The sequence below is a fragment of the Eschscholzia californica genome, unplaced genomic scaffold, assembly GCF_041429995.1.
Source record: "Eschscholzia californica isolate CP2 unplaced genomic scaffold, dmEscCali1.0.p SCAF_6, whole genome shotgun sequence".
In the NCBI taxonomy this organism is placed as follows: Eukaryota; Viridiplantae; Streptophyta; class Magnoliopsida; order Ranunculales; family Papaveraceae; genus Eschscholzia; species Eschscholzia californica.
This window is the reverse complement of record NW_028238483.1, coordinates 38,032,995-38,058,932: the sequence shown is the minus strand read 5'-3', so window position 1 is coordinate 38,058,932 and position 25,938 is coordinate 38,032,995. Positions and strand designations below refer to the sequence as shown.

Here is a 25,938-nt window from a genome sequence, read left to right as displayed (position 1 = left end):
AAAAATTCTATTCATCCCTCTATTTTGGTCTCTTTCCCGTCCTCTGCTGATGTGGCGACATATCACTGGAGTATATTTTCTCACTATTCTCTCCACCATTCTCTCTCCAATTGCTCCAAACTCGAGTGATATATCGCCACATCAACGGAGGGCTGGTAGAGGGACCAAATTGGAGGGATGAATTGAATTTCTCTACAACTACTAATGGGAATCAATCGGGTATGGACGTCCATGGATTCTTGAAACATCGGGTCGGATGGTTTGGGTAACCAAACCTTTTGGCTATTAGGCTAAACGGGCTTTATTGAAAATTACTTACGCCATTGTCCACCCAAGCCCGTTAGGAAAGTCGGTGCAAACCGGGTTTCAAGCTTTGGAGCATCCCAAAAGTTTTAAAGCCACACTTATAGCAGGCACACCAACCAGCATGTAATTTTTCTGTACAAGCTCCCAATACTATAAGTTGGGCAAATTATGCACAATTAAGTTGGGGCCTTTGAAATAAAACAAATCCAATGTTTCAACTACTAATCTTCTCCAAAGTCCAAACTAGGAATAGAAAACTAACCTTCCAACTACTAGTAATCCTCTAATCTCTTTTCTTATTTCTTATAATTTATATTTCACTTTATTCTTTTAGTATGATTTTTCATGTGATTTATATACTAGTGCAAACTTCTGCATAAACTCAATCCTTTCTCTCCTCGTGTCTAATCTAACATCAACAAATAAGGGAATTACATTTTTTCCCGAAAGAATGGTGAGAATTTTCGCTCATATACGGTATTGGTTAGTGGATCACCCCGTGATCAGCGAGTTCCAATGGCAACAAAGCGAGACATTTGGTGGGTCAACCCGGTTCTTAGTTACCACCATCATGACCTACCTCTCTCTCGTCGCGTTCATCCACTACCTCACCACCTTCCAATCAAAACCAAAATCCACGATCCAAAATTCGTCAAGGTATACTCTTCTTCGAATCATCTCAGCCATTCATAATTTCAATCTAATGATTCTTTCATTCATAATGGCCGTTGGATGTACTCTTTCAACCTTCTCTAGAATGCCGGACAGTCGTTGGATCTTCTGTTTCCCTTCGAATAAAATCCAACCCAAAGGGCCTGTTTTTTTCTGGGCCTATGTATTTTACCTCTCTAAGATCCTCGAATTCATCGACACAATTTTAATTTTACTTAACAAGAATGGAAACAGACGGTTGACATTCCTCCACGTGTACCATCATACACTTGTTGTAGTAATGTGTTACATATGGCTCAATACATCTCAGTCTCTCTTTCCTATTGGATTAGTAACAAATGCTTTAGTTCATGTGGTAATGTATGCTTATTATATGATGTGCTCTTTTGGAAGTCAACCAATTTGGAAGAAATCGGTCACAAATTGTCAAATCGGTCAATTCTTACTAGGTTTTGGGGTTTCAATAGTGATGTTGTACTTCCATCTTACTGGAACTATTGGGTGCTCCGGAATTAGGGGTTGGGTTTTTAGTATGCTTTTTAATACATCTCTTCTTTTTCTTTTTACTGATTTTCATACTAAGAGTTATGGAGCTAAAAATAAAAAGAGAAAAGTGAGAAAGGGAAGGAGAATCGATTGAGGGCTCTTTCCTTTTGGTATATACTTAGTATGTATACGTGGTAAAGAATGTATTGTCTGAGTACTTGTACATACAAAATTTGATAAAGGCTCGCTCAGTTAAAGCAAGTCAAGAAAGGGTAAAATATTTGTGATGCATGTCAAATCTTTAGCAACGTCGAGAATTTGTTTAGACCTCTCAAAGCGCGCACTAGCTATAGCTGCAAGTTTCAAATATTTCAACTCAAATGGATAATAATTATGTTTTGATAATAGAAATTCGAGCGATATACATTCTTTCAAATGATTGAATAGTAAAACCTCAGACACTACCAGTGCTCCCAATAAGCGACTTGAATCCAAAGAGAATCCGCCAAATTTTAAACCAATTAAGGACATTGCAATGACGAAAATTAAACTGGCTTGAACAATATTACAAAAAGAACTGCATTTTCTTAATCATCAACCTAGACTAGTATTTGGTTTCCGACCCAAAAGAAAATACTTAGACTAGTATTTTACAAACCCAACATGATTTTGTGCAAGTAACCCATACTTTCACCATCAATTCCTCTCCTCTCTTCAACACAATTAGGGTGTGTCTCATCAGTAAGTCAGTAACCCATACCCACCAACTTGGTTCACCATTCACTAGAACTTTCACCGAAAGCAAATCGGTTTCTATTTCAAAATTAAAAAAGAAAAACCAATTTACTATGAAGCCAAGTGTTTGCAAACACAACAAACTAATGTGTATTCGAGTAAAACTGTTTTAGAAGTACACCGAAAATTGCACTGAAATTAAATGATTCAAGATAGTAAAGAACCCGTCGCTTCTTCTAAATGAAGTTATTCGCCAATGGATCTATGATGCTTGACGAGAGATTCAAGCTGACCCACAAACTTTTTGGAGTCCACAGCAGCTACAAGGTGTGTATATAGCTGCAGATTAACAACAAATAGTAAAGAAACCATTCAGCTTTCGAAAGTCCTCTAACAGTTTATCATCTAACACGAACCAAACTTGCTCAAGCTGACGGAAGCTACTTTTGGTTTGTGTGTGTGCGCGTGCGTGCCTACGCGTGTGTGTGTGTGTATGGACAACGAACTGGTTCATCAAGTATCAAGGTCAAAAGTAAACAATGAAACAAGGAAGAGCATTAGGCATTAGGTAAGGTTTGAAGACATACAGATTACTCAAACTACCATATCTAGACCCATCACACTAATTTATCCTGTACGCATTTCATAAGGAAAATTTTCATTAAAATCTTCATAACTCGTAATTAACATTTATATATGTTCTATTTCGACAATCAGATAGTTTGGGATATTAAACTGGTGGTATTATGAACATATATAGTAAAGCAAGCAGAATAAAACACTAGAAGATGAAACTATATTAGGAGGCGAGGCAGTCTAAAGCACCACAAAAGAAGTTGATCAGCAAATGTTACATTTTTCAATTTCACCAGTTTTTTCTACTATACTTGTTGTTGCTTCATCTTGTTCTTCTTCCTTTTCCTCATGATCAATGACCGATTTTACAACATTGATAGCGAAGCAAAGCTTGGAATCTTCTTGTCCTTCCACAGGTTCTCTAAAACACCATAATTGAACTTTATCATCTACTTTCATCTTGAAGCTTTCAACCATGGTGTTCCAGCCCTTGGTTAAGACAGTAAAACCATTTACCCATTTCTTGCAATCAAGTTCCCACTCTTTGCCCTCATGATCTATCACCTTCACCTGATTTTCATTGTTATCCTTCTCCTTCTTCTTATCTTTTGAAACCTTTATTTTCTCCCTTTCATTGTCAGTCAAGTATGCCAGTAATATCTCATGATTTGTTATCAAGAGCCTGCCTTGATCAGGTTTTATGTCGGTTTTGACAAGCGTCTTCTCTGTTATCCATGTGATTTTAGTACCATTCTGTTTCCTAATTGCTTCTCTCATTAATTGAGGCATCTCTTTTGATGTTGATGCTTCCTTCTTCTCATTATTTCCGTTCGATTTTTTCTTCAATTTCCTCTCTGGGTACTTCTTTTTCGTGTCTTTTTCCACATTGTATTCATCATCATCAATAATCTCTTTCCCTTTCCCCTTCTTTTTGGTAGTTATGGTGAATTGAGGAGGGGTCTCTTTCGATGATGATGATGATGATGATGCTTCGCTCTTCTCATTACTTACGCTCATCTTTTTATTCGACTTTCTCTCTGGGTACTTCTCTTTCATGTCTTCAACCACATTGTATTCATCAAAAATCTCTTTTCCCTTCCTCCTATTGGTAGTTGTGGTGGTGGTGGTGGTGGAGGTGGTGGTAGTGGTGGTCATGGTGGTGGGTGGGGAGGATGATTTTCTTTCGTTTCGAATTTCATCTGCAATTTCATCTACGACGTTATAGAATGTATTATCAACTTTCTTCCCTTCTCTTTCTAGTTTTCTTGTTTCCATCTCAATCATCCACTTCAAGAACTTACTTCTACATCCATCAGTAGACTCCATGATCTTCTGAGGCAGTTCTTCGTCGGAGTAAACACTTAGCCTCCTCGGCTTTTCCTCTAGTTTCTCATCGCTAGAAACTACCAGACGCTTTCGCTTCACTCCATTTTCCTCCACAGTGGTGTGAATAATTCGCTTCCTTGGCTTCTTCTTTGTCTATTTAAGAACGGAAACCATGAAAACAAGAGTTAACAAAAATACAGAAGAATTAAAGATATCAAGATTGAGAAATTAAAAGAAGACTAGCTTAGATAAGAAGTGCTATAAAATCAAATTCACTTTATGGGTATTAATTAATTCATTCAAGAAGATGAACATGAAGATTATATATATAACAGAGGAATCAAAAGAGAAAAACAGAGCAATGAAAGAAGTAAGAATTTGAAAATATTTTGAAACAATACCTCACAAATTACCCAAGTATCTTTATCAGCCATTGGTAATCTGAAAACCCCACAATCTTGAATCTCTCTTTTTTTTTCTAATGAGAAAGAATTGATGAATTATTTTGATTAGATGTTATAAGAAACAGAGTGAAACCCTGCCTGTTTATATAGAAGATTAAGTGTTTCTATTTTGTAAAATACCACGTACTTACTGTTTTCAGAATTAAACAAGAACTTGAACTTCCTAATCTTTATCTCAATTTCTTTCTCCTCTTTGAATTAGGTTTCCTGGGCGAATGCATCAACCTAAAAATTAGTTTCTCTCTCTCTCTTTCTAGGGTTTGAATTCTTACTTCTAAAACCAGTTGAGAAGAATGGAAATATTTCCAAAAACTTATTTGTAGTATTTTTTCTTGTTAATAACGTTCAAAAGAAACAGTTGGTTTTGTTAACATAACTTGGCATTAGAGGGTTGTACTCTTACAAAAGAATTAATTAATTTTAAAAAAAAAATTAGATCTTTTGACTTAAGAATTGAAAATGTTTTTTTTTTTTGAGAAATCGACTACGATCTACGTCAGTCGTTACAAGGCATTGATACATCATGAATATATGATGAGCACGATAACTGCCTATTAGGTAGAAAAAGAATCTCTTTCTGATTTTCATGCCCGTCTAGTGATGTATATATACTTGTTTCAACTATCAACTAATCTAGATAATAAGTACGATTAATTAACACTCTTCATTATTCTATATATATTTGTGTTAGTTATCACTCGTCATAATAAGTCATTTTAGTATATAATTCAGTTCCACTGGGTCGGAACAAGGCGTCACAATTAGTTGCACTTTCAGTCTCTTTACTTAAATCGTTGTTAGCTTCAAATTGAGTCATCCATTGTTTCATTATCGAAATGAACCTGTCAAGAAACTTAGGTCGTCTGGTTGTGAAAATGTATGAAAAGATTACTTTGGGACTACTAAAAGTGCAAGAATATATAAAAAAGCTGCAGCATTGTTACGACCACCTTTTGTGATAGTAAGCGTAACCTAATTTTCAATTCCACTTCACTCGAGGAAAATTATCCATTCGACTAAAAACAGGGGAAACTATGACATAATCCTGAATATGTACATAGTTAAAGATAATTGAACATTTTTTATACCCAAATCAGACACAAGATGACTTCTCTTTGTCTGTCTGCATACTTTCAGTACTCAAACCTGTTGAAATCTATTTACATAACAATTTTGCAGGTTCAGCATTTAGGTACATTTGATAGCCAACCAGAAACTAACAAAGCAAACAAACATAAAACACCAATCATTTACAGTGGTTCAATGCCATTATCGATTTAAAGAGCCTTCATAATTACTTTGCCAGATGCTCCGATCCCTTTCGCAGCCATTTTCAGGATTGCTCGATGCCTATACAATCTGCAATTCAAATTCCACGCCATGAAGCACGGGTGTAAGCCATAAGCATTTTTCAATTCAAGATGAAAACTAAATTACAAAAATGAAGATATACTCCTTAAAGATTTGAAGACTAGTGACGATATTGGATAAAGGCTCACCCCGCTAAAGCAAGTCCCCAGGCGGAGAAGGCATAAAATATTTGTGCTACATGCCAAATCTTTAGCATCGTCTCAAACTTGTTTAGACCACCCAAAGCACTAGCTATCGCTGCCAATTTCCAAATTTTTCACTCACATGGATAATAATTATTTACGATAACAGAAGTTCGAGTATGCATTCTCTAAGATTATTGAATATTAAAACCTAGGGCACCACTACCAGCACTCCCAATAAGCGACTTGAACCCAAAAAGAATTGGACAAATTTTAAACCACTTAAGGACGAGGTCATTCGCCTTTGGACACAATCTTGTTTTTTTTTTTTTAATTCTGAACTAACAAGACTGTTATTTAAAGGCTCAAAATGATATCATGCAAATCCGTAGAACATACACATACAAAAGCTTGCATTATACCCAATGAAGAAACTGCGAGTATCTGACAAGTAACCTTAGCTATCAAGTATAAATCAGTTATCAGGTTTGATGACACAAATCGGCTTGATCTTTGACACTAACTAGTATTAAGTAGAATTAAAAGAAAAAGAATCAGAGAGATCATAGATCCTGTTAGTTGTGAACTTACATTTCTGAAGTTCCTCAGGTGTTAATTTCTGCGAGCGGGAGGTAGAGGAGCCGTGTTAGATAACAGAGAAACTAAACAAAATAAGTAAGATCGAGGAGTTCTTAAGGTAGACATCAACCTTAGCTTTCGGATTAGAGATAATGCATTTTGCCATGAAATTTGCAACACCCTCAACAACATCTTCTTCACTAACAACTACATAACTTTCACCATCAATTCCACTCCGCTCTTCAACACAATTAGAGTGTGTCTCATCAGTAACCCATACCCACCAACTTGCTTCACCATTGACTAGAATTTTCACCGAAAGCAAATCGGCTTCTACTCCAAATTAAAAAAGAAAAAGAAATTCATTATGAAGCCAAATGTCCGCAAACATAAACTATTACTTATTCATGTAAAACAGTTATAGAAAAATTACACTGAAATTAAATGATCCAAAACAGTAAATGACCTGTGGCTTGTTCAAAAGGAAAGTTATTCGTTAATGGATCTGATGACGCTTCACGGAGAGATTCAAGCTGAGTCACAAACTTTTTGGAGTCCACAGCAGCAACAAGGCGTGTATAAAGCTGCAAATGAACAACAGATGGTAAATGCCGTATTCTAGATTAATTATAACTTATATTCACTAAAAGTTAGCCAATAAAGAACAAGGCATAGTAACGAAACCCTTCAGCTTTCAAAAGTACTTTAACGCATATAACAAGAACCAAACTTGCTCAAGCAGACATCAACTATTTTGGTTTGTGTGTAAGTGTGTGCGTGCCTGCGCATGTGTGTCTATAACGAACCGATTCATCAAGTATCAAGGTCAAAAGTAAACAATGAAATAAGAGCATTAGGCATTATGAACAGAGCAAGCAGAATAAAGAGACTAGAAGATTAAAGTGAACATATTTGGAACAGAATCCCAATTGGGTATTAATAATTAAATGCCAGAAACTCAAAATCAATCATGGGTATTACTAATTAGTACTCAAATAACAAGTTAACAACAGATAAGATCCAATTTGATATAAAGCAATTGAATGAACTAATAATTGGAAATTGTGGTTATTAACTTACATCGGAAGGGCAATCTTTTGATAGAGATTGAGATTGAGAGATGTCTTGGAAAAGTTTGAGATTTTCTTCAAGAACTGTTTTGAGACGACGATTCTCGGAACGTAAAGACTCAATTTCTTCTTCCTCTTCTGAACTAGAGAGTTGATGATGATGGGTTTCTGACTTTTGATCATGATGTTTGTGGAGATGGTTGTGGGTGAACTCCATGGCTGACCAAGCTACCTCTGCAACTTCAATCACCGTCTTCCCCACTTCTATAGGATTACCTATCCTAACATGAGTCATCCTCTCTCTCTCTCTCTCTCTCTCTCTCTCTCTCTCTCTCTCTCTCTCTCTCTCTACAAAAAAATTCAGTTATTTGGATGTTGGAGAAAACCTAGCAATTTGGGGGTTTTTTCTTGTTTGATGAAAGAGAGTTTTTTCTTGTTTGATGAAAGAGAGGCGTGTCGAAAATAATAGAGAAAGTCAGAGAGTATTGCCACATTCACAAACTCATAACATGGGCTTCTAGCTAGCTTAATATCATCCTGATTCCTGGTATCATTATTTTTATTATAAATACAACTCGGTCCGTTTCTTGGATAAGTCGGACCGTCTATTTTTATTGAAAGTTTAATATAAATTACATCCAACGACTGACATAAAAATTTCTTCTTTATTGATTTTAGAATCTAAATATCAAGACTACTGAAATTATTAAAGTATTAATCAGCAAGGAACAACTGTAGGATGCTACAAGAGAAATATGTCGCGTCTGTAAGACGCGGGAGACCTAATCCGTGTGAAGACCCAATGCTTAGTGAGTCATATTGTTTGGCAAATGGGTTTAGATACGTTTGAAATGATTGCACGGACAAAAGGTCATTGGTTTGGGACATCGTACACATATTATTGTTTAAAATAAGACAGTTCGATATATTTTACGAACAATTACAATGCATTACAGAAATTATCAGAAATTCACAAGCACAAAGAACATTCACAAACTCATAACATGGGCTTCTAGCTAGCTTAATATCATCTTTTTTTTTTTCTTGAAATAGCTTAATATCATCCTGATTCCTGGTATCATTATTTTTATTATAAATACAACTCGGTCCGTTTCTTGGATAAGTCGGACCGTCTATTTTTATTGAAAGTTTAATATAGATTACATCCAACGACTGACATAAAAATTTCTTCTTTATTGATTTTAGAATCTAAATATCAAGACTACTGAAATTATTAAAGTATTAATCTGCAAGGAACAACTGTAGGATGCTACAAGAGAAATATGTCGCGTCTGTAATCCGCGTGAAGACCCAATGCTTAGTGAGTCATATTGTTTGGCAAATGGGTTTAGATACGTTTGAAATGATTGCACGGACAAAAGGTCGTTGGTTTGGGACATCGTACACATATTATTGTTTAAAATAAGACAGTTCGATATATTTTACGAACAATTACAATGCATTACAGAAATTATCAGAAATTCACAAGCACAAAGAACATTATAATCTAGAAAAATTTAGTTTTGGATCTCGAATGAATTATATTTTTTCCCCAGCCTAAAACTAAGACCAGTCTATAAAATTTTGACTAATCAGCTATCAAGAATAATTGCCAATTTCGTGATGTAATAGATCTTGAAACCATTTTATCTTTGTATCATGGTTATTCCTATTCCATCCTTGTATTTTGCCTAATAAGCCTTGTTTTTTTCAGTTGTATATGTTATAGTGTTTTGTTACTATTTATTTCATAGATCAAGAATTCAAGATGGTCCAAGAAGGTGATGCAACTTACTACTTTTCGGTGGTCTCGCAGTAAGATATGTCCTAAATATTAATGAAACTGGAACAAGATTTCTACCTTCAAGTTGCAAATTCAGGTTCAATCATGGAAACTAGTAATAGTTCTTTCTTTCCTACCAAAATTCCATTTGAAGATGAAATGTTCAGGTTGCTTCCCTCAAATTCTGATAATACTAAGGATAACCAAAAGAGAAACACTCAAAACTATATAATATCATAGACAGATCGAAGTTGCTTGTGTCTGATGAAGAAAATATAACCACCTGGAGCTAAATATTTGATCACGTCGCCGATTTTTAACATCTTGGATTTCTGATTCCTCTCCTTGTTACTGGGATGACATCTTGCTGGATTGGTTAGTTTTGTTCTGGATTGCTGGGGGTGAAAAGAATAAATTAACATCTTTCTCATGAACAATTGACGCCTGTTACTGTCGGTTCACCCTGTTTTTTCTGCTGCAAAAGTTGTTGACAAGAAATATGTAAAGGATCGACCAAGTTTGGTTGTAGATTTAAAATTTAGGGCTACTAATAATCACATTGATGGACTAAATTTGGAAATATTTCTGTTGATGTGATCGAGAAGGACAATACAAACATACCTATATATAATTGGAATATCTGATAGTGGATCTGGCTAGCCTAGTTAGACTTCAGGAGTTTTTCGCTTCCGATCAGGTGTTGAATTAACTTCAGATTGTGATTTCCCAAACTCGGATCTGCATGTGCCAAAATTGCTCTTGGTTCAGTGATAGCAATGGAAACACTATAATAATATGACCAACTTATCAATGAACGAAAATGATATAAAATTCCAAACTCGTGTAATCGAAAACCATAAATTGCAGTCGAGAAGTTCCGTCAAAATTGCAACCATAAATTGCAGTCGACAAGTTCCCTCAAAATTGCAACCATAAATTGCAGTCAAGAAGTTCCCACAAAATTGCAACTAATAGTTCACAGTATGTAGATGTACAATGGATCACTCTTCTGTCAACAACACCGTTAGTGATTTCATACTATTTTTCCTTTTAATGCTCGTCTTTCCTATTCATGCTTATAGTACCATGAATGATAGTCTGAGGAAAACGGAAGCTCTCTGAGCTAATGTTATGTGAATTTTAGGATGGTTTGTGGCATAGAAAAGTTATTTAACAGATAAAGTGGTACAAATGAAACAAAAATACAAAACAGTATAAATATCAAGGAGACAACGATTTGTACTTCTAACTCTTAATGGTGAAAAGTAACTTACCCACAGGTCGAACATTTCTTGTGATGCTTGCAGAATATGGACAAACAGACAGAACAGATGTACCCCATGTCGATGGTCTTTTTGTGGCAAAAGCATCTGCAAGCCCCATTCCAAACATGCAATAGAAATTAAGCAATTAATTACACTACCCATATGAAAATAAAAGGATTTGCACAGAGATTCCTTCCGCACAAATTAAAAAATGGTACAAGAATTCATCATGAAAGAACGAGGAAAGCTAGAAACCTAAATTAAACACAATGCATCAATTCCACGCGAAGAAGAAAGGAGTAGAACAAGGAAAATGGTGAACCAACTTGGTGACTGAAGCATTCCATGTCGCAAGAAAATAGAGAAAGGCTTTCTAAATCCCTAAGAGAAGCCATTACATTTTCTTTTACCCAACACGAAATAAACAACCAGATATGGATGTATTCTAAAACGATTCAGTTTCAGCCAGCAACGTCCTATGTTGATTTTATATATGAGGTCCACATTTGTTCTTTCCAAAAGATTCTTAATCTTCACTCTTTTGGATCCGATAACATCACTCGCTATATTTGGTTGCCATGCACCCAGTCTCCAAGTTACCTACATCATCATTCACTATGGTACTCAAAACACCTCAGTCGCATTATCATGGAAAGAATCAGTCTTCCTCTGCTAGCATGCACAATTGTGGTTTCTGGATGATTGGATCGTTAGTTCGTTACTAACAAGGAACCACTAGAAAATGGAGTAACAAAATGCATCAGAACCCAGAGGTTAGCTAAGTAACTATTCCATAGTCCATACATGTAACAACTTGCAGTAACCATGACTTGGACATGAGTTAAATGCGATGTATTTCATATGTTAAATAATATGCACGATATGAAATAAACCTGCAAAAGACACGCAGGACATTTCAGCTACTTCAAAGGTTTTATGATACATAACATCAAGAATAGAATCAAGTACAATTTATGCATGGAGGAACAATATGGTAGGACATAATTAAGAATGAGGTACGAAAAGATGCACTTACGAAGCACGAAAATCCACCCCTACAGGTTTAGGAAGTTGCAGAAAGCTCCGTGACTGTAAATCAGTTGCAAATACTGTCTGCATATCATAAAAAATCAGCTTAATATCCGCGAAGTTGATGAAGTGCAGAAAACTAAAAGCATGTCTCTTTTTAACACCTCAACCTATTTACTTGGAAGGAGATGCACAGTACGAAACCAAATATTTCCTACTCAATTGGAACCACAACCGAGTAAACTTTGTTTCAAGTCCAACTGATTGGGAGGTCAGGACCAAAGCCAGAGCCAACACAAGATGGATCAGTTCAAATTACAATATCTAGTGCGATGTAGCTTAAGTTGAAACTAGAACTATCCGTCAACACCCCTAAAGAGTATACCTTCACGTAATTATTGGGTTTATGTACTTAATTGAACCATCTTATATACTGGACATGAACCAAAATAAGGATTTAGTAACCAGTAAGAGTTGAATGTCTATTATTTTGCTAAGTTACATGCCAAAGTTCTTTTAGTTATTTACTTTCTCGAAGAGAGGTGCATGGTATAACTTTTTGATAACATTTAACTCTGATTCTACAAATCAAAACTCAGAAATTTACTTAGATTTTGTGGTGAACAAACTTTTTAATAATTTCATATAGCAGCAGAAGCATAAAATCTTCAAGAGAACTTACTGAGAGATATTGAAAAAGCCCATCCAATTGTTGGGGCTTCAAATAGACCCCGCTGGTTATGTAAGAAGCCTGTTATCACAAGAAGTATGGAACTAATGGATATCTCCTATTAATTGCATATGATAGAACTCAACAACAGGAATCCATAGAATATGAAAGAAACCTATGTCACCTGTTGCAAGAAGGCAGAGTGTTGAGCCCCTATAATGCACGAATCTATAGGCACCTACATATTAGCAACAATAAATTAACAACTGATAAATACAACATAGTTTCATAAATAACGCTTAAAAGCCGGCAAGAGGTTCCTATAGAGTGACTCTCAACATGTCCGATAACCATTTAATTGAATCCCAGAAGCAGCAATGCAAATATCTGATATATAATATGCCGGTGAATTTTAAGGGAACATCAAGAGCATGTTTGTGCCAAGCACATCCGAGACCTGGTAGGCCCAAAGTCCAGGGCGAGCTCGTTAGGCAGCCACTGGCCCAAGCAATGCAACAAGTTTTTAATTATTTAAAAAAAATTAATTGCTTCATTTGTTGTTTAATTTAAGGACAGTTGTTATTATTGTATTTCTAGATAATTCTTGAATTCTGGAGTTCCCTAAACTAAATGGAAGTCGTATTTAAAAGTCTATAGTATAGGACCTTGATGCTTGATTAACACTAGAGAGTTTAACAATCAACTCTAATCAGAAAACTTAGACTATCATCACGTATGAACCTTCGTATAAAACTTCCACGTACACGTTCACATGAATATCCCTATCTATTAAGCAGCAAGTGAAATCAGGTCTGGCGAGACAAGGGGCCAAAGCCTCCTGCCAGGGCACCAAGTAAAACTGTTGGAGTTTCTAGATACCAAGAAGGAACTTGACGTTCATCGGCTTTTCTTTCTTATTCTTGAAAATCATGTGGTTTACTACACTACTACCATTTTGTTCAATAAGTAGATTAAACACATACCCTTCATAAAGCAAGACTAAACAAAAGATATAATTACATTAAATAATACAATACCATTGAACGTTGTGCTGAGAAGATTGCATTCATCACTGCAACATATCTGCCAAGATATCGTCTCAGAAAAAGCTCAATTTATATAAGCCAAAAATGATTTTTAAAAAAACATGGGTAACATACTGTTCTGGACCATCTGGAGACCCTTGCAGGCACAATATCTGTCAATGGAAATCGGTGAAATAGTCAAATCCCCAAAAACACTTAATAACCAACAATATATCCATCTAATCCCCACAAAGCTAACCATGACAGTGAAGACTGTAAGCAGGTCCACATGTATTGGAGAAGCACATTAAGAAAAGATCATAAAAAACATATGGAAATGGTTAAGAACTTTACATAGTCATTAAAAAAAGAACTCCATGTTTCATACATTCTGTTTTTCAAATTTTAACAAGCTGTAGTAAGAGAGTAAATATAATAAAAAATTACTCGACAGAATAGTTAACAAGAGTACTGTTTATGTAATTCAGCTTATATATATAAATATATGTGACCTTGAGTATGTGCAGAGTCTTCAGACCTTTCCTCAAGGAACATTGCAATATAATCATATAAAGTTCCAAAAGAATATAATATTCTTCTCAACTCACAGACCCATCGATACACTTAGGATGGAAACGGAAAACTTACTCTAGGATGTGGATGAAGTGGTCCAGATCTAAACACTCTTTGGATGTCTATATACCGAGTCAAATGAAACATAGAAAGGAATACATAGACAAAGAATACATAGAAAGGAAAAGTAATACATAGATAAAGAATACATAGAACGGAAAAGTAATTAACAAAACATCAATCATCAAGGATACAACAAAGAGCCAGAGACAAAGATCCTGATAGAAGTGAAGAGGGAATCCCAGATTTAGAGTTGTCTTTGCTTAATTCTTCATCTCTAATGACGAATTCCTCTAATTTTTGCAACATTTTGGAGCTAAGTGCGGGTGTTCTCCCATTATGCGAACTCGCAGTTATTGCCTCCGAAGTGGATGAGTCAAAAATGTAACCACATGAGTTGAATCCAGTTGCAATGACGACAACTTGGTTGAGTTGATTAAGGAGGAGAATAGAATTAATAAATGAAATTACCTACAAATAGATCACAAAAAAAAATAGATAAGTTAGATTTTTATCTTTATATCCGAAGTTCTGATTTAAGTAACTAGAGTCGTGAAAAGGGAGCTTACATGAGTGAGAAAACTTGAGAAGGAGAGAACATTGGTGGTGGAGTTTGATCCTCCCCAAAAGAATGGATTAGTATCCAGTAGAACCATGAGAAGGCTAACATCGTCTGCAAGAATTAAATCAATATAATATTAAAAAAAATGAAGCATAAGTTGATCTTCTTTCTTTCGCGGCAACAATTTGGACCGTATGGAGAAAAAGAAACCACAAAATCTTCAAGGACAAGGGGTATTAACAGACGACATTATCATGAAGGTCAAAGGAATGTTGTACCACTGGAGTCAGGTACACAAATGGGGGAAACATAAAATTTCTACAATTTTATTTTCAATTGGTAGGCTTTAGTTTTTCACATATAAGGTATTTCTTTTGACACTCCTGCATGAGGCCGGGCTACGGCCCCGTCAGGGGCCATAATCTGAACTTGCTTGTTCTTTTAATTGAATCAACTTTTCAAAAAAAATTTAGAGAACGAGAGAACCTGCATACTGCTTTGATGGAACTGAAGCCATGACTGCACCCGAGACCGATATTGAGGATTGAGATTTAAAAAACTAAAAAGGGTTTCAGTATGTGTTTGATCTTAGAGTATCTTCCCTTATCCCGGACAAGGGCAGACTTTCAGCACGAGTTATGGGTGCTGCTTAGTATGCTCCCTGTAAATATATTGTTAGCTTCTTCAAGGTAAGCAAATTTAGAAAAAATCAAACAGCAAAGAACACAATATAAGATCATATCTCTTACAGGCATTTCATCAAACAAGTTATGTGGACTCTCTCTCACTCTTTCTCTCTCAATTTCATTTGACAATTACAACTATGATATGAACTGAAAACCCAATCTGGTGACCAAATATTCTGTATTTTTTCAACCAGAAAGATAAATGAAGAACCTTTTTTAGGAAAATAAAGGTTGTCCATAAATGCATCACCAATTAGGTCAATTTCATCAATGAGTATTGACTGGTAATGGTTGACAAGTAAACAAAGTTGCAAATTAGACAAAGAAGAGAAGAAATCGAGCAGATTAATGTCTCACCAATTATAATCAAAGCATACGCATTAAAAATATGACAATCAAGTCAAGGAACAAAAATGCCAAAAACCCCCAAAAGTATTCATCTTTGTCTTCAACTTGAACTGAACTAAACCTTACTAATTTTTGAAAACCCTAGAAAACAAATATAACTTAAAAGGAGAAGGAAAGTGAGAGAACTTACTTGTTCTGATAAATTGAAGCCAACAGAGAAAAACCTAGAACCTTATTCAATTATAATGTTATAGATTTATCACAGAATTTATCTAGCGAATAGGGAGAGGGAGAAAAAGGTAAAAGTTTAATCGGAGCTTTAATGGGAGGCAAAATATAGAGAAAAGAAGAAGCTTTTGTATTGATGGAAAACGAGGGAAGGTGGGGTTTGGGAGTATAGCCTGCATAGGTTCTCTCGGGTCTGGTATATGAATGTTAGGTTCGACAACGCTACACAACCCGCCTTTTTTGGACTCCCACTTGGACCGCACGTGAGAGAAACAAAAGTTTCTCTCGCCACGTGACTGGACATGTGAGAGGAGAGAGAAACAAGGGTTTCTCTCACATGCGGTTCAAGTGGAAGTCCCACAAGGTGGGATGAGTATACTTTTTTGAGTCTGTTTGATAGGCGACTTTCCCAAAGAAAAGAGAAATTTTTTCTCTAAAATAAATTTTTTTCATGTGTTAGGTTTTCTTATATCATGTGTTGGGTATGCTGTAAACAAGGCCAGTGGTGTGAGTCTGGTCCTGTTGGCCAGCAGGTTGCGCCAACACGATCCAAATTTTACTCGGACGGGAACGACATGGACTAGAAAGACAAAGACCATTCCGGAGCGTGTTGTGCCTCCACGGGGGGTGGACGATGTGTTGGGCTCATCGTAGAGGATTCTGTCACTTAGGCCCATTACACAGGGCATGTGAGGACAGAAAGTCGCAATCCATTCATTCTTTTTCTCTATTTACACATTTGCAAATCTTACGTGCGAATGCTTTGAATATCAAATTTTTATTACAAATCTTACTTATTATGTAAAATATTTTCACCCAAATACCCATAAAACTGGCAATTTCAAAAACTATAAACATTTGCCACAGTTTCATTTAGTTATTTTGAACTGTAGCTGAACTTGAACGAACCCTTTTTGGGTTTAGGTCCCAAATAGCTCCTAACTTTGTGAACAGCTTCCTGCCTAGCCCCTAATTTTATCAAATATTTTCAGATGGTCTCTTTTTCAGTTACCGTTAGAATACCGTTAATCAGTCATCAACTCTCTCTCCTACATCTCATCACCTCTCTCTGCCACCTCATCGTCTTCTCCGGCGAAGGTCGCTGGTCGACCGATTTTCCGACCGACGACCTTCAAACATAAAAAAAATCTCTCTCCCTCTAAAAAAATAATTTTTTGACTTCTCTCCTCTTAGAGAGAGAGTGAGAGAGAGAGGAGAGAAGACAAAAAATTATTATTATTTTTAGAGAGAGAGAGGAGAGATTTTTTTTTATGTTTGAAGGTCGCCTGCCGGAAAATTGGCTGGTCGGCGACCTTCGCCGGAGAAGACGACGAGGTGGCAGAGAGAGCTGATGAGATGTAGGAGAGAGAGTTGATGACTGGTTAACGACGTTCTAACGATAACTGAAAAAAGGGTCCATTTAGGAATTTTTGATAAAATTAGGGGCTAAACAGGAAGCTGGTCACAAAGTTAGGGGTTATTTGGAAAATAACCCAAAGGTTTACATAAACCCTACAGGCCTGTCCCCAATCTTGAAGTATTCAAGCCTTGTAAAGTTTGATTAGAATCAAACTTTGAGTTATTAGTGGTGGTGGTCATATTAGATTTAATTATTTCCAGGTCCTCAAAAAAACACCCCCAAAACAAAGAGAAATCAATATGAACCCAGGGGTTTTACTAGATTGGCCTGAAAGAACCACAAATTTCTTTGAGCAACTCTTTGAAGGAACAACAAATACAAGGAGGACAAGTACAAAATTTCATAGAATGACAATAGGGTATGTTATAAATCCAAAATCAAATATTTGATCCATACATAGACTGTTTACCCCGATGAAAACCAAAAGTGAGATAAATAAACTAGTCAGACATGATAGAAACCGCGAAACTAGGCAAAACAGAACCCATAATTTAGGCACAATTTCGGTAACAATATCAAAGCCACCAACTTAAAGATAGACACAAGAGTGGTATCCCACTCAGCAAATTGGATAGAGATTTGAGCGAGGACGGAGAACTAGAAGTACTTCCACTTGGCCCATTTGCGGGAGGAAGCCCGAGCCCAGACGTGGAATTTGTGGATCTCACTCCCTCCGATAGTGAGGGTGCAGGGCCCGGAGTAGACATTGAATCCCTGATTCTTATTGCAGTTGGTGCTATAAGTGGAGGAGATTGATGATCGCCTGCATTAGTTTATGTCGAAAAATTGTCAGTATATGCATAAATCAAGAAACGAAAAATCATGGCCGTTTAAGGCAATACCAATATTATTGGTATCTATTGAAACCCGGGTGAAACCATGTGTTATTCGATCCGACACCCAGTTAGGAGTTTCTCAATAAACAGGCCCGTCACAACGGGCCTCAGGATGAAAACTCACGGGTTTCATTTGGGACGAATTATATTATTGTTAATGTAATCTGCATAAGTTCACGGTGATTTACCAGGGCATTGGGGTTGAGAAGATGTAAACAAACTGCAGATATGAAACAGAAACAATGACATTCAGAAAAGCGGACCATAACCATTCTACTAGAGCTATAACTAAATAGATACAGAAGCAAAAGACGATGAGAAAACTCACTTAGTGAGGATTGTGCCATTGGAAATACCACCATAAGTACAAGAAGAAACATTACAACCAGTACTACTAGCTTGCTTCGAAACATTGCCGACTATGAGATTACTGTTGCCACATTGCATGCTTGAACATGAAACTGCCAATGATGCAGGTGTGCAATATAAACTGCACAAAGTTTGATATAAAATAGCTTAATTTGTACGTTTTACTCCTTCGAGCAATTAATATCAACATGAATGTTAAAATAGGGACAAGTTGAAAAAAAAATGATAGTGAAATGGTATAGTTACTTGAGATTTCCCGGTCCACAACTGCATTGAACGCAGCGACTCGCTGTGATGGCATAACTCCCATTTGGTACAATCAACCCGAAATCGTCGGAAGACCTTGGGAAGTTAGATGCACATGCTGTAATATACAACAAAAAGGAAGTATGCATCGATAAAGTTCGTTCTCTGATAAAGTAATATAAGTGGAAATGCAGCTGTAGTGTACCATTATCAATAGAAGATGACAATTGAACTAAAATATTCCTGATAAAGAAAAATATTGATAAGTTTAACAATTTTATTTCTTGTTTTAAGGAGGCATTCTCTTGAGGACCTAAAGTAAAAGGAGACGTATCACCACCACAAAGCTTGATATGAAGAGCTCCATTTATCCATAAATGGAGCTTCAAAATATTTTTTCTCAACGATTTGAACGGAGGAGCTCCATTCAAAGCTGAGATCATTAACATATCTCCTCAATGGAAGTCTTGCTCCTTCATAGAAGCAAACATCTTTTCTAAGAAATCATACAGGGTTGAAGTTGCTTTTGCTCGGGAAATCGATTCACACCCTAAATTGGAGAGAAGGCAAATTTTCTCGAAAACCTTTATTATTGGGAAACTCCACAAAATTAATTATTGGGGAACTCCACAAAATTCATCGATTACTTTACAGGTACCTAATTATTGAGGATGCATTGGACACTAAATTAACTCAAATCCAATAAGAAATTCATATGCACGGGAAAGGAATCCACTAAACATTATTCAATTCAGTAACCAAAACACCACTTTCAATACCCAACAATAATATCACCTAGAGAAATTGTGATAGTCCCCCATCGCTTAGGAAGATTCCTGAGCTTAGGCTATAGGTGTATGCTCAAGCTTAGTAAGTGTCGGCCTGGCGGGCCTTTCGGTAGGCTCGTGGAACCTTTGTAAAAAACAAACCTCATATCTGTTAGGCTTGGAATGGTGTCAAAAGCGGGACATATGCCATATGGATACATGCTTCGGCTTGTGATGTTACAAAAACAATGTCAAGAATACTTTAAACAACTCAACCAGCAAACAAATAAACTTACAAATCAACTAAAAATAGCATAAAATTTTGAAAAAGATCAGACATTTAGCAACCAAGAGTAAAACTCATCTAGAAAGCCAAGAAATTACCAGGAATTGGAACTGCAAGAATATCCCCAGCATCAACATCCTGAGTACCCATAGCATTAACATTCATTAAATCAGTAATGGTAGTCGAATACCCATTAGCAATCCCAGACAATGTATCCATTGCCCTAACAACATAAGAAAGATAAACTGCTGGTAGCAAATTATCAGTGGAGTTAAAACAAGTACATGGCAAAGGAACAGTAAGAATCTGACCCACATCAAGAACAGATGGATCAGAAACAGAATTAGCTTCTCTAAGTTGATCAGCTGAAACCAACCCAGAGTACACATTATCAGCAATCAAAGAAAGAGTATCAGATGGACGAGTTTTATACCGAGTCGAAACCGATTTACGAATTCCATCAACACAAGAACAAGTAATAGGGATTTTGAGAAATGTTTTTGATGGAAGAATTTGGTTTTCAACATTTGGGTAAGAAATATCAATGGCATTTGTAGTTAATAGAGAAATGGGGTCTATTTGGAAAAGTGCTGATACTTGTGAAACTTTAAGATCTGTATAAAGTGTGTAACCTAATAATGCATTACAAGAATCTGAGTTTGAACATGGTTCTATTGTTGATTTTGAGTTTACTTGAAGAAGAAGAACAACATTTGGGAAAACAACCAACAAAAAGAAGAAGAAGAAGTTCATGGGGTAGATTTTGGTTTTTGACATTGTGGGTTTAAGAGGTTTTTTTTTAGCTTTTTAGGGTTTTGGGGGGGTTTTGTTCTTCTTCAGCTGGAGGGAAGTAAGAGGAGAGAGAGAGAGAGAAGAGACAAGAGGAAGAGAGAATCCTGTAGAGGGAATGGGACAAATGTACTATTAATGACCGAAATTTCAGATTTCTTGATATTTGAGTCAGATATATTTTTGTTGGACCAAATTGACCTCGATTTAGTTTCATTGTGACAAAAGAGGACATTGTTTTTCTCAAGTTGTATTTTCCCGCCAAAAATAATAATCTATCCCTCGGGAAGTGTTAAAGGCACTGCGTATTGTAAAAACGGCACACATATTTTCCCGCGAAGGAAATCTTCGCCCACTTGGTGGGAAAAAAAAAAAATTCCACCAAAATTATTGTACCCTCCAAATTTTTCTTGTTTGTCAAAAGGTTTCACCCATTATAGGACGGTGCTTGGGGGGATTTGATTCCCCTGGAATCGCCAGCCCTAATTTCTCAAAATGTCTTCTGCTGAAGTAGCAACTGTGGAAAATCCAACTCCTGCCCAAACAACTTATTTCAAGGTAATAGAAGTTTGATTTCTTCATTATAATTTGCATAATTCAATTGAGTTTCCTTTTAAGTTGATTTTGATTGATATTTTTAAGGACCTCATTTTGAAAATAAAAGATTTGTTTATTATTTATTCCATTATGGGGAAATTACTAGGAGAATGAAATCCAATCATTTAGGAATAGTAAGAGATTACCAAATCTCACTCTTTTCCTATAAAAAGGTTTAGTATTCTTCATTTCTTCTTCCTTGTTTTCATAAGAAGAAGACAATCCATGGAGGACAGTTCAGTAGTACCAGTAGCAGAAAAGGGAAAGAGAACGTTACGTCGTAGACCACCACGTCCTATGGCCGCACCTTGGCTCGTCTTTACTGTTGGAAACAACGACAACGATCAAAATTTCGTCAACCTATGTGATCCCCACAACAGAGTTTACAAGAAGTCTATACCTGAGTTGGGTGGTGGAACTTCTTTTTGGCAATATAACTCTCATCAAGGATGGTTCATTATACTTTTTGAGTACCCAGATTATAATCGCTCAAATCGGAAATTTGGGGATTGTTTTTTATGGAATCCAGAGTCTCTCGAAACAGTTGAGCTGCCCAATATGCTTCAATGGCTCCAAAAACCCGACTTTAACGGAGTTTATGGGTTTGTATTATCTTCACCTCCAACTAATTCTGATTCCATGGTTTATTTCATTCTAAGAAAGACTACGAATCTTATGTTTTGCTGCCCTGGAAAAGACAAAAAATGGAGAACCCAGAAGATCCCTATTGAGGATGACAGGGTTTTTAGTTATGGAACTCCTTCATCTATGATTTGTGTTGATGGTAAGTTACACATTCCATACTACTCCTACAGAAAATATGGTTACTTCGTCGTGGAGAAAAAACTTGATCTTGGCAATGATGGTGGTGGTGGTGGTGGTGATGAAAGTCTCTCTGTTATGTCATTTAACGTAAGCATTAAGATCGAAGATTCAGCATTAAGACCAAGTTTGGTTTATGAAAGCAGAAACTGTATAGCATCTAGTAAAGAAATATTTATGGTTATTCGATATCTTGAAAGATCTGAGTTACTTAAGATTGTTGCCATTAAAGTCTTTAAGATGAATTTTTCTCTGATGGAGTGGGAAGAAGTTGATGATTTGGGTGATCATGTACTGTTTTTGGGTCGAAACACTTCAGCTTCTTTATCGTGTACAAAGTTGGGTCTTAAAAAGGGTTGTATCTATTTCACTGAATATCCCCATATTATCTTGTACAAATTTGATCCAGAATGGCGAAGAATTTCAGTTTCTTTATCATGCTTGAATATAGCGACGCCATATTATTTTCCGTATTGGATGTCAATGTCTACAAATTTCAGGTAATTTTGAACAATAACACGTACTATGATGTATACATGGCTTTGGGTTTACAGTTACTTATATACATTGTTTAACAAGTGATATGTTGTTTGATTTTGATGAATTAAACTTTTGTTGTTTGCTTTAGTTGATCATAGATGACCGTCGGATATTCTTGAAGAACAACTCAAATTGCCTAAATGTAGTTTTGTTTGATATTAAACTCGTCATATACTTTATGTTACATTTTTGGGTAAATTGGATTGCTTTTTTTTTTGCTTTATGTTAACTATCTAATATTTAACAACGGGTGCACTTAAATTTTGTAGGGTCGATGAGGGAAGTATAGAAGCAAATACGTTAGACAACTATAAGGATGAAGAATTGGTTATAGGAACCAAGGTTGAAGAAACCAGCATAAAACAGAGAGGAGCTTGGGCTATTCTTAATGAAAATGTCATAGGCTTAATTGCTAGTTATCTCCATGCAGCAGATTACTTACGTTTCCGTGCAATTTGTGAAGCAAATCGATTGTCAATCCCTGAAGTGAAGTCGAGAATGTCTTGTACAAATATCTTACATGCCACTTTACCTCCATGGTTGGTTTTCGCTAAAAAAAGAGATACCATCTATAACTTTATAGAACCAATGTGTAATAACCAAAGGTATCTCATCAACCTTTCTGAGTTTTTGTTAGATTCCACTATACATTTTTCAAAGCTTGGTTGGTTATTAATATCTAGAGGCCATAGGTCTTTATTCTTCTTTAATCCTTTCACAAGGGCTATGATCCAACTTCCAGACTTACCAATTCAACCTTATGAGATGGTTGGTGGAATATCATTCTCGTCCTTACCTACCTCTTCTGACTGTAAAGTTTTTGCCTTGACAAAACAAAGTGAATGGGTAACAACTACTGTTTCTATCTTCATCATTTCACGAGGAGATGCTGCTTGGGACCATCGAACTGTTCCTCATACTGTGTTAGGCATGGAATTCTGGCCAAGGTCTAGTAATCCAATTTTCTGCAATGAGAGCTTGTATTGCCTAGATCCTAAAGGAACTTTAGGAGTTTTTTCTCCCGTAAACTTTAGTTGGAAAGTACTTGCCAAGTCCCAGATACCATGTAATTCTATTTATCGGTGTTACTTGGTGGAGTGTGAAGAAAAGCTTCTATCAGTATTTGTTGGTTATTCTGGAAAGTGGATTCGAGTTTTCAGCTTGGATTGGAAAGAGAAACTCTGGGTTGAAGTTAAAAGTTTACAGAAGAATATGCTATTTATCAGCAGTACCTCGTGTTTGTCAGTAATTGCTCCGAATACTTCTATGGAGAACAGGATATATTTGTCCAGTTTTCACGAGGAAAAGATAGTATTTTTCTCCCTCGACACATGTATGTATCACTCTGTTGGGGGTCAACATTCCGCTAAGGATTTGATCAATTCCGAAGAACAATTATATTGCAGTTGGATTGAACCTATTTGGTCGAAGAACACAGTTCAAGAGCTCAACTGGCTTGATAAATTAGATGAACATGGAGTAGAAAATGGTGACACTAATGTTGAAGCTTGAATATCAAGTACCCCATCTTGAGTTCTGTCAGAAGCACTGGACTTGATTGGTAACATTCATTTACTCTTATGAGATTCTCTCACTTTGATAAATAAATGAACGGATGAAAGAGCCAAATAATACGATTTATCGTCGATTTTTGGAATGGCCAAAGAGGTTTGATATTGCAATTGGAACTTCTCAGAGGAAGGACAACTTACTACTTGTAGTGGTATTCTTGAAGACTTTGACCTAACTCGACTGCAATCTTTCTCTCTTTCTTTTTTGTTTGGTTTTCGTAGATTCTTAATTATCTACCCTGAAGTAGTGAAGTTAGTTTGTTTTGTTTATATATGAATCAGATATACGTACCTATATATATATATATATATATATATATATATATATATCTTACATTTTTTGATGGTATATTCTTGAACCTGGCGATCTTGGAATAAATTAATAAAGTGATTGTTAAACTGGTTGTCGATCTCTCTTGCTTCTCCTTTGTAGGGGTTTTATTAGTTTCGTGACATATGTACATACGCTTTACACATATTACTCGGTACATTTGGAGTTACAGGCCTGCCATAGGGCACCCGATACACATTTAAAAAGGGTAAGAAGAACTGAAGTTGGCAGACGGGTTCCCCACTACTGACGAGCGCAATGAGAAAGATATATATATATATATATATATATATATATATATATATATATATATATATTCTGCAGTAAGAACTATTCTGCAGTAGATCTTGTAGCTGTTTCAACTAATGGAGGAACAACATATGTGGAGATCTAAGAAAAAAGTGAAGAGTTTGCCCAAGAGAGTAGATGGGGAAAAGAATGAAGGGTTGCCAACAACCCTTGGTTGGAGTGGTAAGAGGTATAATCTTCCACCTCAGAGGTCAAGGATTCGAGGCACGCTGAACAATTCAAGAAAATAATAATAATTTGTCACGGTTTTTGTCTGGCATGGGGAAGAAATGGTGGAATCCAAAAGTCCCTCATTTGTGATGATGATGGAAGAAATGGTGGAATCCAAAAATAATAATAACTTGTCACGGTTGTTTGTGATGATGATGGAAGTTTTTGCCTCACTTATTCATAGAGAGGAACCTGCAGGTCACTTTAGCCTACATCCAAGGTGCAGGAATCCAAAAGTCTCTCATTTGTGCTTCGCCGACGATCTTATGGTTTTCTTCAAAGGTAACACTGATTCAGCAAAAGCACTTCAACGAGTGATGGCAGATTTCTCTTACGCTACGGGCTTGAAGGCTAACACTAATAAGAGCTCAATATTTTATGTTGGGCTTGCGAACGAAGTTAAACAGGTTATAGGTGCTCCCCTCAGGTTTAATGAAGGATCATTGCCGATAAAATATCTTGGTTTTCCACTTATTTCGACAAGACTATCCTATATGGATTGTTTACCGCTCCTTGATGAAATACGAAAACGGATTCAGTCTTGGAAGAGTCGCTTTCTATCTTATGTGGGGAGGGTTCTCTTGATTAAAGTGGTTTAAACAGCTTGTTAATTTATTGGGCAGCAGTGTTTGTGTTACCGAAGCGGGCTATTAATGAAATAAACTCTCAATTCGGACGTTTCTTGTGGACTGGGGTAGAAATGATCGGGAGGTAAAGTGACAGTGAGGTGGGAAAGTATTTGTTTGCCAACAGAAGAGGGAGAATTGGGAATAAGAAATATAGAGCCGGTGTTTGAGGCAGCAAATTTACGCCATGTGTAGGATATAGTAAGTGGTAAACCAAAACTATGGATGAACTGGTTCAGGAGCAATCTAGTTAAACACCGTGATTTTTGGACGATGTCTATCC

General features: G+C 36.3%; 6 protein-coding genes across 9 annotated transcripts; 2 read left to right on the top strand and 4 right to left on the bottom strand.

The window, feature by feature from the left end:
* Nucleotides 1–747: 747 nt before the first annotated feature.
* LOC147534514 (fatty acid elongase 3-like) lies at nucleotides 748–1,744 on the top strand. The gene has a single exon (XM_086649590.1). The coding sequence runs from the start codon at nucleotides 758–760 to the stop codon at nucleotides 1,616–1,618; it is 861 nt and encodes a 286-aa protein (XP_086505716.1). The 5' UTR covers nucleotides 748–757; the 3' UTR covers nucleotides 1,619–1,744.
* A 1,128-nt stretch (nucleotides 1,745–2,872) lies between these two features.
* LOC147534513 (uncharacterized) lies at nucleotides 2,873–4,872 on the bottom strand. The gene is made up of 2 exons (XM_086647608.1): nucleotides 4,503–4,872; nucleotides 2,873–4,254 (listed from the first exon to the last, which is right to left on the bottom strand). Exons 1-2 carry the CDS (start codon nucleotides 4,533–4,535, stop codon nucleotides 3,040–3,042), a joined length of 1,248 nt encoding a protein of 415 aa, XP_086503734.1. The 5' UTR covers nucleotides 4,536–4,872; the 3' UTR covers nucleotides 2,873–3,039.
* Nucleotides 4,873–5,626: 754 nt separating this feature from the next.
* On the bottom strand, nucleotides 5,627–8,213 carry LOC147534512 (elongation factor). Of its 2 annotated transcripts, none has more exons than XM_086647607.1 (7): nucleotides 8,060–8,213; nucleotides 7,718–8,017; nucleotides 7,104–7,221; nucleotides 6,768–6,970; nucleotides 6,650–6,677; nucleotides 6,065–6,173; nucleotides 5,627–5,924 (listed from the first exon to the last, which is right to left on the bottom strand). In XM_086647607.1, the coding sequence occupies exons 2-7, from the start codon at nucleotides 8,000–8,002 to the stop codon at nucleotides 5,843–5,845; spliced, it is 825 nt and encodes a 274-aa protein (XP_086503733.1). In that variant the 5' UTR covers nucleotides 8,003–8,017; nucleotides 8,060–8,213; the 3' UTR covers nucleotides 5,627–5,842. The 2 variants fall into 2 exon arrangements, with proteins under 2 accessions (XP_086503733.1, XP_086503732.1); XM_086647606.1 differs by having other exon boundaries at nucleotides 7,718–8,025; nucleotides 8,058–8,076.
* A 1,385-nt stretch (nucleotides 8,214–9,598) lies between these two features.
* Nucleotides 9,599–16,238, bottom strand: LOC147534511 (basal transcription factor complex subunit-like protein). Its single transcript, XM_086647605.1, has 13 exons — nucleotides 15,899–16,238; nucleotides 15,161–15,335; nucleotides 14,682–14,785; nucleotides 14,307–14,583; nucleotides 14,128–14,174; nucleotides 13,615–13,652; nucleotides 13,492–13,537; nucleotides 12,639–12,692; nucleotides 12,467–12,535; nucleotides 11,792–11,868; nucleotides 10,765–10,860; nucleotides 10,112–10,228; nucleotides 9,599–9,965 (listed from the first exon to the last, which is right to left on the bottom strand). The coding sequence occupies exons 2-12, from the start codon at nucleotides 15,189–15,191 to the stop codon at nucleotides 10,156–10,158; spliced, it is 912 nt and encodes a 303-aa protein (XP_086503731.1). The 5' UTR covers nucleotides 15,192–15,335; nucleotides 15,899–16,238; the 3' UTR covers nucleotides 9,599–9,965; nucleotides 10,112–10,155.
* Nucleotides 16,239–17,694: 1,456 nt separating this feature from the next.
* LOC147534510 (lysM domain-containing GPI-anchored protein 1-like) lies at nucleotides 17,695–20,789 on the bottom strand. Its single transcript, XM_086649408.1, has 5 exons — nucleotides 19,959–20,789; nucleotides 18,808–18,925; nucleotides 18,521–18,682; nucleotides 18,381–18,412; nucleotides 17,695–18,119 (listed from the first exon to the last, which is right to left on the bottom strand). Exons 1-5 carry the CDS (start codon nucleotides 20,635–20,637, stop codon nucleotides 17,872–17,874), a joined length of 1,239 nt encoding a protein of 412 aa, XP_086505534.1. The 5' UTR covers nucleotides 20,638–20,789; the 3' UTR covers nucleotides 17,695–17,871.
* A 249-nt stretch (nucleotides 20,790–21,038) lies between these two features.
* On the top strand, nucleotides 21,039–24,578 carry LOC147534509 (uncharacterized). Of its 3 annotated transcripts, none has more exons than XM_086650821.1 (3): nucleotides 21,039–21,207; nucleotides 21,462–22,568; nucleotides 22,878–24,578. In XM_086650821.1, the coding sequence occupies exons 2-3, from the start codon at nucleotides 21,472–21,474 to the stop codon at nucleotides 24,118–24,120; spliced, it is 2,340 nt and encodes a 779-aa protein (XP_086506947.1). In that variant the 5' UTR covers nucleotides 21,039–21,207; nucleotides 21,462–21,471; the 3' UTR covers nucleotides 24,121–24,578. The 3 variants fall into 3 exon arrangements, with proteins under 3 accessions (XP_086506947.1, XP_086506946.1, XP_086506948.1); XM_086650822.1 differs by having other exon boundaries at nucleotides 21,046–21,207; nucleotides 21,459–22,568; XM_086650820.1 differs by having other exon boundaries at nucleotides 21,044–22,568.
* Nucleotides 24,579–25,938: the final 1,360 nt, after the last annotated feature.

Coding starts and splice junctions, on each gene's coding strand:
- LOC147534512 (XM_086647607.1), bottom strand. CDS start 8,002: ATGACTCATGTTAGGATAGGTAATCCTATAGAAGTGGGGAAGACGGTG. Junction 7,222..7,717: donor CAAAAGATTGCCCTTCCGAT/GTAAGTTAATAA, acceptor GTTCATTTGCAG/CTTTATACACGCCTTGTTGC. Junction 6,678..6,767: donor TCTCTAATCCGAAAGCTAAG/GTTGATGTCTAC, acceptor TCCCGCTCGCAG/AAATTAACACCTGAGGAACT.
- LOC147534514 (XM_086649590.1), top strand. CDS start 758: ATGGTGAGAATTTTCGCTCATATACGGTATTGGTTAGTGGATCACCCC.
- LOC147534511 (XM_086647605.1), bottom strand. CDS start 15,191: ATGGCTTCAGTTCCATCAAAGCAGTATGCAG. Junction 13,538..13,614: donor TCTCCAGATGGTCCAGAACA/GTATGTTACCCA, acceptor ATATCTTGGCAG/ATATGTTGCAGTGATGAATG. Junction 12,536..12,638: donor ACTCTGCCTTCTTGCAACAG/GTGACATAGGTT, acceptor TTGTGATAACAG/GCTTCTTACATAACCAGCGG.
- LOC147534509 (XM_086650821.1), top strand. CDS start 21,472: ATGGAGGACAGTTCAGTAGTACCAGTAGCAGAAAAGGGAAAGAGAACG. Junction 22,569..22,877: donor TCAATGTCTACAAATTTCAG/GTAATTTTGAAC, acceptor TAAATTTTGTAG/GGTCGATGAGGGAAGTATAG.
- LOC147534510 (XM_086649408.1), bottom strand. CDS start 20,637: ATGTCAAAAACCAAAATCTACCCCATGAACTTCTTCTTCTTCTTTTTG. Junction 18,683..18,807: donor TGTGGACCGGGAAATCTCAA/GTAACTATACCA, acceptor AACTTTGTGCAG/TTTATATTGCACACCTGCAT. Junction 18,413..18,520: donor AATGGCACAATCCTCACTAA/GTGAGTTTTCTC, acceptor TCATATCTGCAG/TTTGTTTACATCTTCTCAAC.
- LOC147534513 (XM_086647608.1), bottom strand. CDS start 4,535: ATGGCTGATAAAGATACTTGGGTAATTTGTGAG. Junction 4,255..4,502: donor ATACTTGGGTAATTTGTGAG/GTATTGTTTCAA, acceptor GTTCTTAAATAG/ACAAAGAAGAAGCCAAGGAA.